At 48.6% G+C, this 19,317-nt stretch overlaps 1 protein-coding gene across 3 annotated transcripts in view; it reads right to left on the bottom strand.

Moving 5' to 3' along the window:
* The window catches only part of LOC119433001 (pikachurin), a 192,347-nt gene that overhangs the window by 107,325 nt on the left and 65,705 nt on the right, over nt 1-19,317 (bottom strand). For 2 of the 3 annotated variants that reach the window (XM_037700154.2, XM_037700153.2), the window contains one exon: nt 17,777-17,893. In XM_037700154.2, coding sequence (XP_037556082.1) covers nt 17,777-17,861 — 85 coding nt within the window. In that variant the 5' untranslated portion in view covers nt 17,862-17,893. Of the gene's footprint in view, nt 1-10,778; nt 10,883-17,776; nt 17,894-19,317 lie in introns of those variants that run through there. The other variant, XM_037700155.2, reaches the window with a different exon arrangement.

Here is a 19,317-nt window from a genome sequence, read left to right as displayed (position 1 = left end):
TCGTCTGCTCAGCGTCTGCTTCCCATCCTGTTACATGCTCCATGGTTGGTTGATTGACGCAAAAATGTTTTGATGCCGTAACCATAAGTTGCGTTTACATGCATGCGACAGCAGGGCTTCGCTTTACCTGTACGCTTTCCCTGCAGTTACCTCGCAGCCTCATTTGCAAGTAATAAGGACGAACGCCCTCATAAATGTTCACCTGCGGCACAGCGTCTGCTCGGCGTCTATACTTGACGTTCGCTCGCTACCGTCATCCAGTTCCATGCTAGAGAGGGGGTAGTAGATTAACTATGCAGTGAATGATTAGGCCTTTATAGCGTTCCGTATCGTCAATGCATCACCAGTGCTAATGCTGTGGCGCCATCTCCTAACTGGAAATCAAACCAGTTTTAAGGGTCGCCGGTGTTTATGTAGTCCTAGCAGCGTGAAAAAAAAAAAAAAAAAAAAAAAAAAAACAGCCGATCTCAATAATTACGACAAAACATACCTAATCGTTTGACCTCAGCTTGAGATAAGACTGAGCGATGACGGATTTTGCCACTTTCATAGAGTCGCATCGCACCCGCACGAATTGCACGTCGCAATGTTGCTTGCGGCCAATTCCTATTAGGAATTAATAGGCAGTTCTATACGCGACGCCCAACAACACGCGACACAGTAAAGCTGTTTCGCGACGATAGAGTCCAGGTGGCCGGCGAAGTCGCAAGTTGGGGTCGAGAGAGTGCAAGCGTTAATTAGCGAAACCTGGTGAATTCCATCGTAGAAGTGTGACGTGACGAGCAAGTGATGGAAGTTGCCGCTAAGCATCCGTACCCGATAGTGGCATAGGCACACGCTGTTGTTTATGATGAGCCGAGCTATCGTTGCCTACAATTACGCGGTGGCTCGGTAAAAATTGAAATACAATGTCGTGTCCTTTCTCGAAGCGCGTGGTGAGGAAAGTGCCTTGTTTCGTGCACGAGCTGCTCGTGTGACACATGACGTAAGCCGAATTGCAGAGTTTGTAGAGCTGCTTTCGAATCGCACAAAATGGCCCAATGACTTGGTGACTGCTGGAGCGCACAATTGAGTGTACTTTGAGGAACCGCAAGTTCTGGTGCTGTGGACGTGGTATTGTGAGAGTACATAAATTGCAAGGAGACAACCACTGCTCCGATATATCTGTTGGTGGAATTGGTGGAATCATCCGTGTAAATGTGTATTTGGAACGATCCCAGGAACTGAGATGCACAGCGTGAATTTGCCGGATCGACACCACAATGGCGATGTTGGGCGTTTCGCAGGCTTGAAGCCTGTATTTACAGTTTGAAGCTGTATTTCCACTTGCATACTTTTCTTTTGTTTTCTACAGTATTGTAAACCACTGTTGTCCGCTGTTGTGCGCGCAGTGTGAATTCGTTTAAGGGTGCTGTGGCCCATAAGGCAAGCTATTACCTTTAGCCGCATTGACCGAGACCTGCTGTATAGTATCTGTACTGCGCGTCTCAAAACGCCCGAGAAATAATAAACATTAGGCATCACCCTGCCTAAACTATATGAAGGAAGCCTACTCATGGTACAAAATGCGCTAGACACAATAGCCGAAAGCACGCACGACGTGTATCCTTTTTCGAGGGCCTTAGGATCTCCTTGGCAAAGACCACACGCGATCTGGAAGAGGCCGGCGGGTATACGGCGCAACACACCAGCAGGAAGGAATGTAAACGCAGTGGCGAGGCAGTCGGAGGCGACCGGGCAGTGCCGCCTCCTGTATATGGCGGGCGCGGGAGCTTCGCCTTGCTTTCTTCGTCAGTGCTGGCTACATTCCGGCTGAGAAGTTGCGTGCAGCAAAGTGGGATGCTCGGGGATCGAAGAGTCTCTGTATGCGGGCGGTGCGTATCGATGGGAAATTGGCCGTGCTCACGGAGATAGTCGAATGAAGGCCGAGATGGCGAGGACGGCGGAGCAGACGTAGGGAGCTGAAAAGCGAGTGAGTGTTTCCGAGCCTGTCATCATGTTTTTTGCATGGCCGAAATCCTGCTGAGGGACCAGGAAGTAAGCACGTTGTCACGCATCCATTGGAGTGCCTTGCTCTTGTTACCCTAACGTTACCAGCTTTATTGTTGCTGCGCTTGAAATCCGACTGACCTTCATCGGCAGATTATGTCTGCGTAGTGAACAACAAAGACTAAAGTGTTACCGCTGTCACCGAAAGACGGTACGCAATCCCTAACATACTTTTCAACGTAACTGGGTAGAAATATAGGCGCGTGAAGATACGAACAGAGAAAAAGTCACGGCGCAATGACTACAGTCAACGGCAGAGCCTCTGAATTACCGTGTGCCAAACCGAAGAATAAATCGTAGACGCGTTCTTGTCATCGCTATTATCTGATCTGCAGAAGGACAGCATGGCGTTATACCGCACGTCAATGTTGGTATGCTAACCAGCCGTGCTATTAAAGCCCCGCTGAAACGAACGATCGTGGCTGACATCACGCCACTTCAGGTTATTCCTGTGTGTGTGTGCGCTTGCATGCTACATCATCAATTTCGTTGTTTCTCGTTTCTTTCTTTACTGAACACTTATATTAATCGTTAGTGAGAAGTGCTCACTGTGCCATATTCTTCTCCCCAACATAGAAGATAGTGGAGCACCTACTTAGTCGTTAACTGAAGTTAGTGCGTTCACGCCTTAAATGACAAAACCGGCCACCATTAGCCGCGAGGCATTTCCCCTGCATGTACCTCCTCTCCCTCTCTGAGCTTTATGCAACCTGCTCCCCCGCACCCCTGTAGGGCAGTCAACCGGACGCTTCATACATTTCACGCATTACGAACTTCTATCTCACATTTTAGTTTCCAACTACGCTTTCTGAGCAAGCGTTCCTGAAATAGGCGAAATTTCCCCGCGTTGTCGAAGCTAACAACCCGGCGGGAACAATAGCCAGTGCATCAGCGACGGCGTCAACAGCGCATTTCCGTTTCCGTTCTCCAATGGCCAGCCACCCAGCCGAGCGTCGCACGCAAGTAGTGCATGCAACTGGCGCGAGATGCCGCATAATTCCCGTCTCCCCACCAACTGCCCTTCCATCCCTTCTCGGCGGGCTTTTCCGTTCAATCCCCCGTCGTTCCTCGGCGAACACAAAGCGGGGGAGAACCACGCCAGCGGTTCCTCTCTGAAGAAGTGCGGGCGCACTCCGCATTGTTTGTTCTTTGTCGTTTCCCCCCCACAAAGACGCGCCGAGTGTGGGATAACGTCCGCAGCTCTAGGGAAGATGGCGGGGACCGATGGGAAGGGAGGGATATGTTGCGGGGAATGACGGGCTGGGCGAAAAGGGGAGGCGAGGCGGCTTCGAACCGCCGGCGCTACAGGGTTTGTGTATAGGAACGCTGCTGCGGTGGCTTCGTTCGGGGGTCTCGACGACGAGCACGCGAGCTTCGCGGACAAGAACCTCCTCTCCACCGCGGGCTATTCGGCGTACGCCTCCTCATCTAGGGATGCGTTGTAGGGGAGAGGAGGGGGGGGGAAATGGGGAGATGAGAAGGGAGGGACGAACGGACGGCGTCGCGCGAAACAGGAACGTGTGGGGAATCGTGCGCGCCAAACGAGAGGAGAGTTTAGGGCTCCGCTCATAGATTGGCACCGGAAAAGGCCCGAGCTATTTGCGGCAGAGATTTCTATCCCGGCTTCTTTTTATACGCTTGCTTTTTGTTTGCGTCCATATATTTGTCCCCCGTATAAGTGCGGTTTCGATCGAGTGGTCTCTAGTTCCACTGCAATGCATTTTTTACATTTCGTTTCTTTGGTTTTATTTATAAGTGAACACGCCTTGGGAAACCCTGAAAGTTCGCATGTCGTATTTTCTTTATTCCTCTCTTTCTAAAACGTAGGACGTGTCTTGAGTCTTTGACATCAGCTCTTCATCGGGTCCTTTTAAGCCCCTTTTACGTGAAGCGGTGAGTGAACGGCGTACACTGCAAATACTGTGTGCCCAAAACAACTTTTTTTTTCTTTAGTTGTCTGTCTGGCAACAACATTTCCGGGGATTCGCGGGCACTCTCCGGCAATGACTTGGGGGGGCCGTGCTTTACTTTTAGAAACGGTATACCTTTATAAGCACGTGACTTGATGCCGAAAGTGAAGCTTTGTGCTCCGACGCAGCAGGCTGGCCTTTCCAAATTCGGCACCGCATATTTAAATCGCTGCGCTAAGTAACTGCCATTTGCCTTAGCATACTGAGCAATGACCTGCCATTAGGTGAATGCCCTGTCATCTTTTATCGCCTTACGTTGCGCTTCGATGTTTGCGGTTTTGTGAAGTTTCAGAGGAGAAACGCATTTCTGCATCTTCAGATGCGCGTTTACGAAGCAAATTTGTTTATACCCTCCGCGTTCTTTTTTGCGTTTAGATTAATGAAGCAGAATATCGCGATAGCGATGGGTAAATTCTCATCAAAGTACCATAGAGAGATAATGACGATAAGGCGATATGAAAAGCAAACACCGCCTGTAACGCAGCTGAAACCTTCATTTAGCACTGTGAAACAGAAGCCGACAAAATAACTCGAAACTGACTCACGTGTCGGTCATTTCGTCCCTCTCTAGGTGTGTGCATTCTTCTTTATCTTTCTGTCTCCCCTTACCCCTTCCCCAGTGTAGGGTAGCAAACTGGATATTTACCTTCCGGTTAACCTCCCTGCCTTTCGCATCTCATTTATCTCTCTCTCTCTCTCTCGTCCCCGCATCGAAGTAGCTAATTAATTACCGAGAAGCAGTTCAGAATCGCGCCACTAGATATACCAAATCAAAACATGATCACGCCCATCTCCTTTGTATCGCAAGCACAAGATAATCTCACGCTCTTCTTTCACCAGGACTGTGTCGCAAAATAACTCAATCTTGTCTTTTTTTTTCCCGGCTATAGTGCGCATAGCTTTTCTGTCTTGTGAAACATCAACACCAGTCTCTACGTCACGTAGTATATATTTACAAGATTGAAGTGTTCAGGACTTTAGTGGGCGAACACGGTCCAACCATTCCTACCTACATTTCTCCCTTGAAGATCGGAATGAAAGAAAGAAGGTACTCTAACATGGCTGATCCAAAAGAACGTTATATCTCTGCATGCGAAATTATGCAACAGAAAGTCAGCTGTCGTCCACTTTAGTCCGAGCGATATTTACTCTCGTACGAACACTCCACAGTGCCCGATGATCCCACCGAATGACTCCTACAGCTAACTTATTTATCGCAACGACACGAAAAAAAAAAAAAAAAACTGCACCGCGTTCACATCACTAACCACTGAACAACATGACCGCCCACATATATCTCTCTAACCAAGAGTGGACATCACAGATTTAGAGCAGCCACTTATCTACGAGTACATACATTTCCTATAGATTCACTTCCCTAACGGACTCGGTCATTCAGCGGCCATCTCGCTTTTCCAAATTTCTCCAACCCTCTTCCAGGAAGGAATCCGTTCTCTTACGCTTCAGAAAAAAAAAAAAAATATACAGAAAAGGGCTGCAACTGGCGTTCCTGCACAACACATCACGTGGCCAGCAGCTTCGGCTCCGACAAGTCGCTGCACTTGGCAGTATATATACAGCGTGTGTCGGGATGTAGAAAATGATCTCGAAGAAACGCTTCGATGTTCACCCACCTCGTGTTCAATTTCTCGGTTCGCCTCGGCTGTGTATATATCTATATATACACCTGTCTGTAAGAGGGAAGTGTACAGGAGTCGCATTTTCCGTCCACCCTCCTTTTGTTGTGATGCCGCGGGCAGTACCCACCCAACCAGGCCCGGTTTATTCAGCTCGACGCAACACAGACACGAACCGTGCCGCTGTTTCCCCCGCATCGATTTGCGGCGATCTCAGCCGCGAGTCTCGGAGCGCGGCGAGGAACTTCCTTCGAGAAGGCGAAGTTGTCAAATACAGGCGCGCGCGCGCGCGCGTGAGGCTAAAGAAAGAAAGACAGAAGCAAAGAGAAAAAAGAAAGTGCAGCAAATAAAGATGGACGACCAAGAAGATTGGTTCGAGGAGAAGGGGGGGGGGGGGGGGGGCGACGACATTCCGAAAGCAAACCCGTGGCTCGCGCGCCACTTTCTCCGACAGTGCGCCGGGAATGCGGTTCCCGTTTATCTCGGCGGGCACCGTTATATATTTATATATATATCTCTATACGCGTTTCGATCTTGCCTCCCCTCTCGTCTGTTTTGCTTTCTATCGCCATTTTTGCTCGTTGTTCACGGCGCATTCCGCACCTTATTCAAAGTGGCGCTAAGGTGCTCGCGTTTGTTGCTCTCGGAGCAACGGGCCAGCAGGCACTGCTCGCGCATTGAACTCCCAGAAGACAGGTGCGTCGCATTCTTCGCGCGTCTTTCCCGGTCACCATATAGTCTGTCCCAGTCTTTCGTTTCTATTTTTTTTACCTCTTTTTTTTTTTTTAGTTGTGTACTGTCTCCTTCCAGGCGGTGTTTGGCAACACGCGTTCCGCGAGTCACCCTTTTTCTTGGCCTCGGAGTAGGGAGTTTCGCGGGGCGCATTCAGCAGGCGAACAACGGAGTAAACGAGGCACGCCGAACCGCTAGGCCGAAACACCACATTTCACAGTATACAAACTAGCCAGAATGGACTACGCGATCCTACCGGATTTTCTCGATCTTAGGGGCCTCTTTCCATTCGTACGGTTGCTGACTGATGTGGCGAGAACGTAAACCCGTGAGCAAAAGCATACGGACCACAGGGTCCACGAAAAAAAAAAAAGACTGAATTTCTTCGTAATCAGCAAGCAAACTGAAATTTACGACTGCACTGGAAAGAGCTCGCAACGTCATGTTCGGGTTGCAATCCTCAATTTGGAGTTTACATTCGCAGGCGGAGGAGAAAATCAGCTTGATCGCGAGTATACCTGATCCATATACTTCTGCTCACGGGTGTACATTAATTGGCTATTAACACGGCACCAAAAACTGCGAGAAAGAAGTAGGGCTTTTCATATTGCGATACCCAGCAATCAAATTGCACTAACGACTGATACGTAAATTTGCCGCGCTGTTAAATCAAGCTTCTGCATTACTGAACCAATCACTCTTCTGAGAGCCTCGGCGAGCCAAGAAAGACTCTAGAACGAAATACTGGTAGCCACATGGCGTTCAGGTGTCCGCCCCTGCTCGCTATGCTGCTCTGAATATATATATATATATATATATATATATGTAGTCGAACCCGGATATATCGGACTACCTATATAACGAACTTTTTTGTTATATATATATATATATATATATATATATATATATATATATACAGTCAAACCCGGATGTATCGAATGTGATGGGGATCACAAAAAAGTTCATTATATAGGTAGTGCGATATACAAAGTAAACATTTTGTACAATAATTTCCAAGAGGATATTACAGCCATTCCTTATACACATTATATATATGAATCGAACCCGCTACCTCCTGCTCTAGCTAGGAAGAGCGGCATAGCCACTCAGCCACCGCATCGTCGGGCCCACACCGAATCGATCTTTTTTTCATTTTTTTTTTTTTTTTTGTCGTTCGCCACCTCCGCGCGTTGCCAAGATTTGCGCGAGCCGAGCAGTGAAGCCCGCCCTGGCGGGAGAGAGCGCGATCGAAGCACGATCTAGCTCGGCAGCGGAAGCCAGTTTGCCAAGTGTCGCCGGGTTACCACAGCGACAAGCGGCGGACGACAAACAGCGGGACCAGTGGGAGGAAAAAACAAACATAATAACAGAGAAGCGGTGGGGGGGGACAGGTGACCGTACGGAGGGCGGCTCGACTTGCACCGGGCGCGATCGCAGAAAAGGCGTTTGTAACGCGAAGCCCGCCGCAGGCTGACGGTAGACGACGCCCGTGCTCGCGTCGCGACGCTGTTATCGAGACACCAGCTGCGAGAGGTGACGCTGCTTGTTTTCAAAGCTAGCGGGTTGTGTGTCAGAGGTCCCTAAAGAACTTGAAAAAAAAAAGAAAAAAAAAGGGGGTCATCATGTTGTGGCATTTAAGCCGCGGGAGTCGGCAGCAACCCTGACGAGGATCCTCGTTAGAGCGCGCGAGTCGGCGGTCCCTTTTTTTTTTTTTTCTCCCGTTTTGTGAAGCGCGCCTGCCTTTCGCTCTTCGTAGGCCAACGAACGGGTCACCGACCTTTGCTGTTAATCCTTTCCCTGACACGAGATTGTCCCGGGGCTTCAGGTTAAAGCGCGGACTAATGAGACGTACTAAGCTTGTTTATTTGGCGAGTGCCTTGCGTGAGGTAAACAGCAGCAGCTGCGCTCTAATTCCTCTTAATTCATTGCGTTCTGTGGTCTGCGAGATTGCGGCGCCTTTGTTTTTTTTTTTTTTTTTTTTTTTTGCTAGCTGGCACGTACACGCGAACTCACGCTTGCATGCACGCAAGGAAGCAAGCGCACGAACACGTGCTAGCGCGGACACAAAATCCTACAGCAGCAAAAAAGAAAAAAAAAAAAAACGACGATAAACGACGAAAAACGTATCAACCATCTGTACACGCATTGTCTAGGGATAACATTAACACTAAACTGACGCAGCAATTTGAATCTGTATCAGAGTCCTTTAGCGCGCTTTGTTTCCGGCATCGTATAGGCATCCATTCCGTCTTAATGAACCATTAACACGGTGGCTGCAGTACTTCAGAATATCAACAATGTAGGTATACCCTGAACCCCATTTCCCTCACAATTAGTGTACTTTCTTTCCCGCTATTGAGAAGGCACGATCTTACAATGTGTGTCATCTACATAGAGATAAGCACGGACGTCATGGAGGCCGCCATATTGTTGCGCAACCAACACGGTGAAAAACAGCATTCTAATTCGATCCGCTTATCTTCCAGCAGCCCAGTGGAAACTGTGAACAGGACTCCAAATTGGCTTGCGGTGATGTCACGGGAATCCGTGACGTCATAGCACAATGCGAACTGATTTTCACCTTGTTAAGACTTTCTATACTTTCCCACAGAGGACTTGGCTAGAACCGCAACTTTCCAAGTTAGTGACGTTGTGCACACCGTAAACTAATTTACACCCTTATATGCACCCTTAAGGGTGTAAATTAGTTTACAGTGCATGACAAAGAGTGTCCTGTAGAAATAATTAATATAATTGTGGCGCTGGTACCTGCGGGAGCTGCAAATGCATGGCGGTTTCGCCAGCACGGCAATTTCAGGTAGTACGTGGTCCTGGCCTAATTTTGGTCCGTGTTCCAAATGGTTTTGAGACATTGCAAAATTATCATTTGCAACGAAAGATTGCGTTTATAAGCGCAAGAAATAGCACTGATTATGCATATACGCAGGTCTTGTGGTCCCCAGCGCTTAGAAAAGTGGGATTGCATGCTACAGAATTTAACCCGATAAAAGTGCGTAAAGAGTAATGAACAAAGGCACAAGAGCGTCCGAAAGGGCAAGCATGAAGGCCAGAGAAATCCAAGTACTAACGATCAGTGCCATGACAGCTGAACGATTGTAGCGCCAGAGCTCGGTCTAGCGGTTTTTGTGGGAAGCTTCGTTGAGCGCGCCGGCAGGTTTTTTTAGCAAATCCAGCCGGCGCGCGCAAATCTCGGAGGCTATCGAGCGCGTTCAGCAGTCTCGTTTCGGATGACGCCAACGTAAGCGAGTCTGCAAACCCTGAACACACGCCTACCAAAAATATTTGGGCTGCGTGGTCCGAAACCCGACGGTGAAGTTGCCGCTTTGTTCGTATAGTTCGTGACGCCCGCTGCAGAGTCCGTGTAACTTTCTCGAGAAACAGCGACCACAACTTTGCGGGTTAAGCGGAAATAAAAGAGTTCATTGGTCGTTAAGGCCATGTTAATTCATATTTTAGGTCTAGACGATGCACGTTTCTTTATCTCCGCAAAGGGACGCAGTGCGATGACATTCAGGAATATTGGAACTTTATACATTTCTATCGCGGCAACATTTACAAGAGCGCAAAGTTTTTCTATTTAAGCCGGGTTCACCGACAGCCGGACTCACCGCTATAATAAACCGCAAGAACAGCGCTGCCATTGCGGTTTGGTGATATTCCACCGGTTCTTAAAGCACTGACCTTTAAATGGAATCGGTGTGTTACGTGCCAAAACCACAATTTAATCAAATCGTGGCGTCTGGTACAACATATAAGTTTAAGACGCAGTGCGCTTTTACATTTAACGCATTCAATCGCCGCAGTGGCTTAGTGGCTGTGGTGTTGCGCTCCTAAGCATGAGGTTGCGGGATCCAATCCCAGCCGCGGCCGTTACATTCCGATGGGGGCGAAATGCAAAAATGTCCTTGTCCCGTGCATAGGGGCACGTTAAAGAACCCCGTGGTGGTCAAAATTAATCCGGAGTCCCCCACTATACGGCGCGCCTGACAGTCAAATCATGGTTTTGGCACGCAAAACCCGGAATTCAAATCCCGAGACCTCGTGCCTAGCAGCGCCACTCCACAGCCGCTAAGATACCACGGCGGGTGAAAGCTTTAAAAGTACACTACTTCTTAAACTTTTACTTTGAATCAGACGCCGTGTACTACATATTGCAACACGACGCCCGCAACCACACTTTTCTGCGAACAGCTTCAAAATTTTCAGCGATCGCGCCGAATCCACAATTACGACTGACAAGCAATAACCAGACGTCGAACGCAATATGTATCTCTCATATATTTAGGGTGACGCCTTGACCATCAGGCTTTTTATGGTACAATGCTCGCCTGCTATACACGAAACACTAATTAGAGCGTTCTTAACTCACCCATTTCCGATGCCGGCCGTGCGAAGTTTCCTTTCCCATATTAACAACGTCGGTGGGCAACTAGGTGAAGCCTGGAACTATAGGCTTGCAGATGGGGCCAACGGCAACAGCGAGATACCGAGCCTATCTGTTATCACATTTCTTCCCTGCAAAGGCCCGTTTACAGCCCGACGTTATCGGCGCGCGGGCCAGCGTCGTTTGCGACCAGTCACGCTACGCCGGTCGCGCTGCGCCAGCCGACGCGCGCGCCGTCGGTTGCTATCTTCGGAGCATGCGCAGAAAGATCCCAAGCCCGCGCGTTGCTTGGAACGGCCGTCTGCGACCGTCGGCGAAGCGGCTTGGGTGCCTTTATTTCTGAAGATGGCGAGAGATGGCGACCAGGCCGGCAGTGTCCGACGGTGCCCGGATGGTTGTTTGGCCGAGACGAGATTTGCAACGAGGTTCAGCTCAAAAAAGGTTCATTTCGGCTCAGTAACCTTTAGGCCTGCGCCGCGGCACCAATCTGCTTTTGCCGGTAGCTAGTTCATGCTTACATCTACTCTCAATGGACCTTGTTCATGGGGGGTCTCTGCGCATGCGCGCGCAATACAATGCGGGAAGCACGCGGCCGCCATGTTTTTTGGTGGGTCGCCAGGAGAGCCAGTGCGTCCGTGCGGCTGGTTCCATCGCCCGTTCCTTTGTTGCTGCGTAGTCGTCGGGTATACTGTGCCTTTGCCGTGTATGCTGAAATTGCTGGCGAGATGCCTCAGCAGAGCGCCGCCGTGGGATGCTTCAACTCCAGTAAAAAGCCAGGAAATAGAAGATTTTTCAGATTCCCTACGGCATCGCTGCATGCAGCCAAAAGGGGCAAGTCCGCGTGAATGTTGACGGGTCTGCGTGGCAGCCGACAGCCAACTCGCGCGTTTGCAGCGACCACTTTGTGACAAATAAGGGCTTTTTTTTTTTTTGCTTTACTGCATTCACTTTTCTGTGAAGCTATAGAGCGCGAAGCGCCGGCTGCCATACCTGCGTGGTCCGTGCGCACTGTAGCCGAAATGCGCGGGTTTATCGACTACGAATGGGGATGCCATCAGCACTGTCGTGTGCGTACAGAAGGAAGCTTTAAAAAAAGTTTGCCCGTCATCACGAAGTGCTGCGACCTGTCTGTAATGACCGGGCTTCATCGAGCAAAGGCAGATGCTTCTCAGCATTTGTAGCTCACACCCGGACGAGTGCTGATGAATGCAGGCAGCATTCAATGCGGCGAATGTACTTCTCTTCCTTGAATGCCCATCCTTTGTGCAGTTGCCGATTCGATGCGCCGAAGTGCAAGTCAATCACACTGTCGCTAACCGGCGGCAGAGAAGTTAGGTCGTTAGTGCACTGCTTGCCTATGTCGAAAAATCGCATAAAGTCCGCCGGCGAGAAATATTGTCAACTTCACGGACAAAAAATGTTCACAACGCAGAAGAAAAAAAAACGCACACTAAAATAATATATTCAGCGTTCGGAGCAGCATCAAAGTCTCAGTAACACCTGCCGACCGACGGAACACCGAACCAACCGACCCACCAGATGTGATTTCGGCGACCGCCGCAAGGGCCGCCATTCAATCGCGAAAAAGGTCCATTACAGGAGAGCCAGTATTCTTTCTTTTTTTTACAGTGCTCTCTCCCACCACACGTCTCATCCTCTAATATTCGAGCCTTTGTAATCGTGCGGTCTTTCTTCCTCACCACTGAATCTTGCGCTAGCTGTTAGCGAGCAATGTGCAAGCGCGGTGCCCATCAGCCCGTTGGAACGTGTACACGACGTCGAGACACCCGGCGTCGATCACGTGAAACGCGTGTCATCGAAATGAGTCTGTTCGTCATTTACATCGGACAACCAAACAACAACCGAAAAAAGAAAAATTGAGCCATACCGCTTTGTGAAGGTGGATGACCAGCGAAACTGTTTAGCACACGAACACAGAGGTTAAATTCAAACTGGAGAATGGCAACTTGTCTTTCTGCTTTCTTTTTTATGTACATTCGCGTGGACGACGGGTCCGCCGCCCCTAGGAGCCGGAGGAAACTAGACACAGGTAAAATCTTCGTGACGTTCTGATGGCACCGGTTCCACGGGAGAGCGGAAGGAAACTAGATACGCAAGCGCTTGGAACGCCAACATAGAGAGGGCGGTGCGAACGTAGGCATGGCCGACGCGGGTCAAGAGCGGCAGATCTTTGAGAAACCTTTATTGTTTACCTGGGAGTCTACTGATCTTGAAACTGGTGCCTATTGACAACTAATCTGCTCACAATGCATATACAAGTGATGAGACGTATAAACTATTGCGTAGAATCAAACGATCTTGCATCAAATTCGGAACATGAGTTCTTGCACTCGTAGAAGCAAAATGCACGGAACCGTAATCATAAACAGCTTCGCTGTAGAAAGCCCATTGACGGCGTTACGAGCGGGCAAAGGTGCCGTGCTGCGCAGCTGTGTCCTAAGGTACTTTTACGTAGTATTAGATTTCAACGGCACGCGTGTGTGTGTGCGTCGTTAAAATTGGTGTCATCCTGAGAATTCGTTTCAAGTGGATCCGCATGCAAACTCCCCTCTACAATTTGTAAATTGCATTATTTGCCGGAAGGTAATTAGTTAAAATTTGTTAATTTTGGCAATTAGTCCATGAGGCAATATGATCTTTCATGCGTGTCTGCCTCTTCGAGCTATTCAGCATAAAGATTAAAATTGCGCTATCTGCAACAGGTGATTTTTGTATTAAATTGGTAAAATATTCGCAGAAACCCCGAGTATATATATATATATATATATATATATATATATATATATATATATATATAGTGTGTCCCAGCTATCCTGCACCAAGATTTAAAAATATGCGAATGCCACGTAGCTGGCATTCGCAGCTATGTCCCAGCTTGCCGTCGCTTGGAGATACTCAAATTATTTCTGGCATTCCGCCTAATTACATCATTAGTCTTAATTATTCAACGTCTCAAATATTATAATTAGATGAAAAGTGTCAATGAGAAAATTGCAGAACATCAGGAAACACTCCCGATACAACGTTCTGTTGCTCAATACGTGTTACATACATAAAAGTGTTTTTCCAAACATGAGAGAAGCCCGCAAATACACGAAAAATTGGCACGCGACTGGCCGCTCGAGGCACTTTCCCTGTATTCGCGGGCACTTTCACGCTCTGTAAAAACACTTTTATGTAGCTCGTAATGAGCGAAAGAAAGCTGTATCCGGAGTTCTCCATGTTGCTCTACAATTTTCTCATTCATACATTTCATCTAATTATAATATTTGCGAAGTTGATAAATAATTAAGACTAATTAAGTAATTAGGCGTAATGCAAAAGATAATCCGAGTATTTCCAAGCGATGGTAAACATTACCTTGGTTCTGTCCAGTTACGTTACATTCATTGCATATCTTTCAATCTTGCGGTATCATAGTTGGGAGCATATATATGGAAGCAGCAATTCAAGCACCCTGGTGTAATTAGATTTAAGTGCCTGTTAAAGCATGGTGGTCAAAATTAATCCGTAATCCCCCACATGTGGGTGGACGGTTAGTCACGTGGTATTTTTCATTTTTCGCAGGCTTTCTTTATCAGCCGGGAAAAAAATGGAGGACGCTCAAGCTTCGCCTTTAAGAGTGGAACGCGATTGCTTTATCGGGCCCCGTTCGCATCGCATTTTTCTTTCAGTAGACATCACTGCAACACAGAACGTGGGAAAGCCCGCTTACAAAGACCAAGCTTACACCGATTCCCTTAAAGTTGGCTTCACTTTTGAATAGAAATGCATTGCTGGAAAGACGTTTTTCCAAGGGCAACATGTCTTTTTATAATAAAATGTGAAGGCCCTAGCACCTTCTTTGATTATTTTAATAATTGTTTGATATAACCCCGACGCGCGCACATGTACAAAACATATTAAGCAGGCGAAGTCCCAATTTGACCTGCCGAGGAAGCGGTGTCCGAAAGTTGTGTCCGTAGCGCGGAATCGAACCAGGGACCCCTCGCTTCCGAACGCGCGGCGCTAGCCACTACGCCACGAAGCGCACATGGACACACGCACCACGATGACAATAAATACCCAACATTAACGAAAGACTGCGCGTTTCTAACGCGTTTGTGCTAGCGCGTTACGGCCCGTGTAAGAAGCTGGTGTAAGACGCTGTGGCCTCTCCGCCTTACCCCCGTATTCATAAACGCTCCTCGACTTGAACTTGACTTGCCACCGCCTTGGGCAGCGCGTTCGAAACGCGTTGAAGGCGGTGGCAAGTCAAGTTCAAGTCGAGGAGCGTTTATGAATACGGGGGTTATACTCTCTCAGCAGTCATGTGATGGCGTCGGCAAACGCTGTGCACGTTCCGGCATGCGTAAACGGCTGCGTAAGACGCTGTGGCCTCTCCCCCTTACTAGAGAGTACTGCACGTTCCTAACGCGTTTGTGCTAGCGTCCCCTTAAGCGGGAGATGGTGCAATTATAATGAAGGGCGCTGTTATAAAATAGGAATGACGTCACGTATGGCGCGTGTCATTGGTGGAAGTCAATCGTTCGATTTAGTGCGGCGAGACTGGGCGAATTACACGGAAGATTCACGGTTTATCGATGATTCCCTCCGGAGCTTCGCCCACTCATCATCATTCACCCCGTGGATATGCGGTGATTTTTTATATATATACGATGCAACGCCGGTGGTTTCTAGGCAACGACTCAGCTCGCGGTTTCACCGCCTCCCCCTCTAACGTCATGCCAGATGGCATGGCGAGCGGCGCTGCGAGCTGCGCCGGTTGCTAGGCAACGCTCAGCTCGCGCTGCTGCCACCGACCACAGCGAAACGGCGAGAATGCGGCCAATGTAATTCTCGCTACAAAATGCTCGAGCCAACGATAGTTTTTTTTAACACGAAAGTGTTTTATGCCGGGGTCCACCAAGACTTCACTGACGTATTTCCGTCACGGAAATACGTCAGCTTACAATGTACACGAACATAATACAAAGAAAGAAAACCAGAAGAAAAAGTTCCACAAACATGCAAAATCTGGAAATCGAACCCACGACCTCTCGGTCCGCGACGATAGATCGCCGAGCGTTTAACCCATTGCGCCACAAACGCATTTGCAGAGAGCTACACAGACGCGCCTTATATATCTAACACTCCTCCGTGTACCCGCGCTCTTGCTCGGGGCGGTGCCGCCGCCTACGAGCAGAAAAGAGAAGTACTGCATTATGACACTAAAGCCCCAACCAGACGTACGCGTTGGAACGCGTCCGCAGGCGCCGTGCGCCTGAGAGAGATTGTGGTTGTGAAGAGGAAGAGGCAGAAAATAGCGCCTCTTCCTCTTCACAACCACAAACTCTCTCAGGCGCACGGCGCCTGCGGACGCGTTACAACGCGTACGTCTGGTTGGGGCTTAACGCGCACCGACAGTGAACGCTTCGGTGGTCTCAGCACTACGACGCCTCGATGCCAGCATTCGAAGGGACGCTGGCATCAAGAAGCACTACCAACGCCAGGTGGCGTTCACCGTACTCAGCACAGCGGAGCGTGGCCTCCGCAATTAGCTCTGAAAATGTTTCTGAAGTTGATCGCGGAGGCTGCAATTACGACGCGCTGTACGCGCTGATTTGACTCGGTGACGATTCAGTTACGTGCTTTGTCTTGCGCGTTGTATTAGTGTGTCAGTTACGTGCTTCGTCTTTCGCGTTGTGCTAGCGTGTGCAGCGTAGTGCAGCTTCCATATGCACGACGGTTGCTCATGGTCATCGACGTTGGTAGTCGTGATGGAGGAGACGTGCCACCAGGCGTCAGCGTGGGTGCATCAACGCCTAATGGCGCTTTAGCCATAAAACACCAATAGACATTATATATCAATGTGCAATAAACATTACACTACTTCTGTGAAGACACGTTTCACTTTCGTGTTCTATACCGATTCCTATATAAGAGGGATCAACCAAATTTTTTTTCTACACGCGGACACGACCATCGGAAACTGAGCCTCTTAACAGCTTCGCTGTAAAATCACCACTAATTACATTTTTAACTAATTACCTTATCACCCATATTGCAGTTTACAAATTATAGCCATGGAGTTCGTAAGGCGGATCCACTTGGAACAAATTCTCAGGATGACACCAGTTTCGAGGTATTAGTTCCCAAACGTTGCGGAGAAATGCATTGGCGTTCCAGTTACTTTCTTAACAAAGCGTCGTTTTATGCATTAAAGCACAACAGTAAGCTGCTCAATGAAACGAAACGCCATGGTAATGGACTTAGTGATGGTGGCTGAGCAGGCGAGATCGATCGTTCGCGGAGTCGTTTGTTAAGTGCATTGCTGCTTCGACACCAGGTTTACCAACTTGCATAAGTATACCACTTTCGTTACGCCTCGCATTAAGATATACACTTAACATAGTGGAAAAAGCTGCAAGCGCATAGGTTTTCCAATAATGGTTCCGCTAGCACCCTTTGTCCTTTATGCGAAATTTTTGTTTCATAACGTACGAAGACTCCAACGTTAAAAAAAAGAAAAGGGAATAAGCTGACTTGCAGAATCAACAGCAAATTCCAACCAATTGTTTTTCACGATGTTTTACATTAGGCATATTTTTTCAAGTCGCAGGGGCTTTACAAGTACAGTCAGAAATGAAATTGGCGATATGCTCTCACGTCCCACCTTCCTCTACAAAGTTGACGCATGGAGTCCACACTCTGCAAACACGACCAAACTCACCGAAAAATTGAAAATACATCTTTTATGCAGCTGCATGCTTTTCATTATTCTGAAGACGCGAGAAACGTGGTGAAGCGAAATTTTCAATGGGCAGAATGAATTGGCGCCTAAAGGGGCCATATATTGTTTCGTGTATACTTACACTAACATTTACCAGGCAAATTCAGAGATGATGAAGAGAAAGAAAAAATAGCCGGCGCAAAATGGCGCCAACAACCGCTGCGGCAAAAGAAGTGGCGAGGCTACTCACGTTGGCAGCTGTAGCCGTTTGACGATAGCCGGTATCCAGGCGTGCATCCACACTCGAACGTTCCGTCGTGCAAGTCGAAGCACATCTGTTGGCACGGGCCATCCACTCGACATTCGCCTGCGTGAAACGAGACAAAAGCGCTGTGCTGTACAAGAGCTCGCTATTCGTGCACAGGTAATAGTGAAAGCCCTCGACATATGAAAAAAAAAGTCGCAGTTTCTTCCGAAAGGCGAAGCATCGGTTGCGATAGCAAATTCGTGGACAGCTATACGAAGTGGGGATAGTAGTTTTATCAGGCCGCATAAACTTGTAAACATGGGCATACCAACTAAATGAACAAGCATGGTGTCACGCACGCGCAAGCAAATATGAGCACATCTCACTCGATGACCGCGGAAACTTGCTGTCGAAACGCTGGAGTAAGGAAGCGCGGCACAGCAGCGAGCGAATTGACCTTCGTGCGGCGTCTCGCATCAACGCGAACTAAGCCGCGAAAACACAGCGCATGGCGGACTGTGTCCCCGACGCAGATAGTTTTCAAGATACCGCGGCCCGGGCCGGCGAGTGCGACACCCGGCCCCCCCCGGAGCAGAACGCGCCGCGCGCCCGTCCCTAGCTACCCTCACTCCGGAGCATTGCGCGCTACGGAAGACGGCGCGCTTCCTTCCCGATTTCCTCCCTTGCGTGCGCGAGATTGAAGAGGCGGCGCCGGCTCTCCTCACACGCTTTCATATGTACATACAGCATACGGCGCACGGCGACGATTTTATCGCCCTTGGACTTTATACGGAGCCTCACGGCGACGGCGACGCCGATGGCAGTAATGCGCCTGGAGCAATTGCTATCGCAATAAAATGGTGCGTGACTGCGCGCACTCGTGCGCATGGACTAGCAGCGCCAGTAAACAGTGTCAGTGGGAACACAAGCTGTTCATCTGAACGCAAGCTGTTCATCTGTTCAGGGCAACGAATCTCCTTGATCTTGATTTGCAGTAATCGAAAGGTTTCCACTATGTTTCGACTATGTTCGCGTGTCGCGAAAAGGAAACGTACGCGTGCTGTTATCGCCACCGATTGTCCAAGACAGTGCACTTTCCCACTGAGACTGATGGCGTTGTTGTCCGTGCGCAGAGTGCATTCACATGGCATGTTTCATATTTCGCGGGCTATCTCTATTTGCAAAAAAAAAAAAGTAAACACGCGCTGTGTACCTTGTTGGAAAAATGTTTCATTTTTACTTCTCTTATGATCCTCTGCAACCCCCTAATTGACTTACTGACAATTAGAATAAGAACTAAAAGCATGTCTAATTGTATTTTTTACTAATCGAAAGTCCCTGAATAAAAAAAATTATCAACGGTTTCTGAACAGCATCCTAAACAACATGCAAATAGCCTATTCGCGTAGAATAATGCATTTTTTTAACTCGGTGCATGATAGCCGGAAGAACTTTTATATAGCTTACGGCATTATTTTCGTTAGTTGCGGGTGCGCACAGTTCTGACGTGTGCGCCTGCGCAGTCTATAGTGGATTCAACATGT

This window comes from Dermacentor silvarum, chromosome 11 (assembly GCF_013339745.2).
Source record: "Dermacentor silvarum isolate Dsil-2018 chromosome 11, BIME_Dsil_1.4, whole genome shotgun sequence".
Taxonomy (NCBI): Eukaryota; Metazoa; Arthropoda; class Arachnida; order Ixodida; family Ixodidae; genus Dermacentor; species Dermacentor silvarum.
Note: the sequence above shows the minus strand (reverse complement) of the source record. Positions and strands in the feature narration are given on the sequence as shown.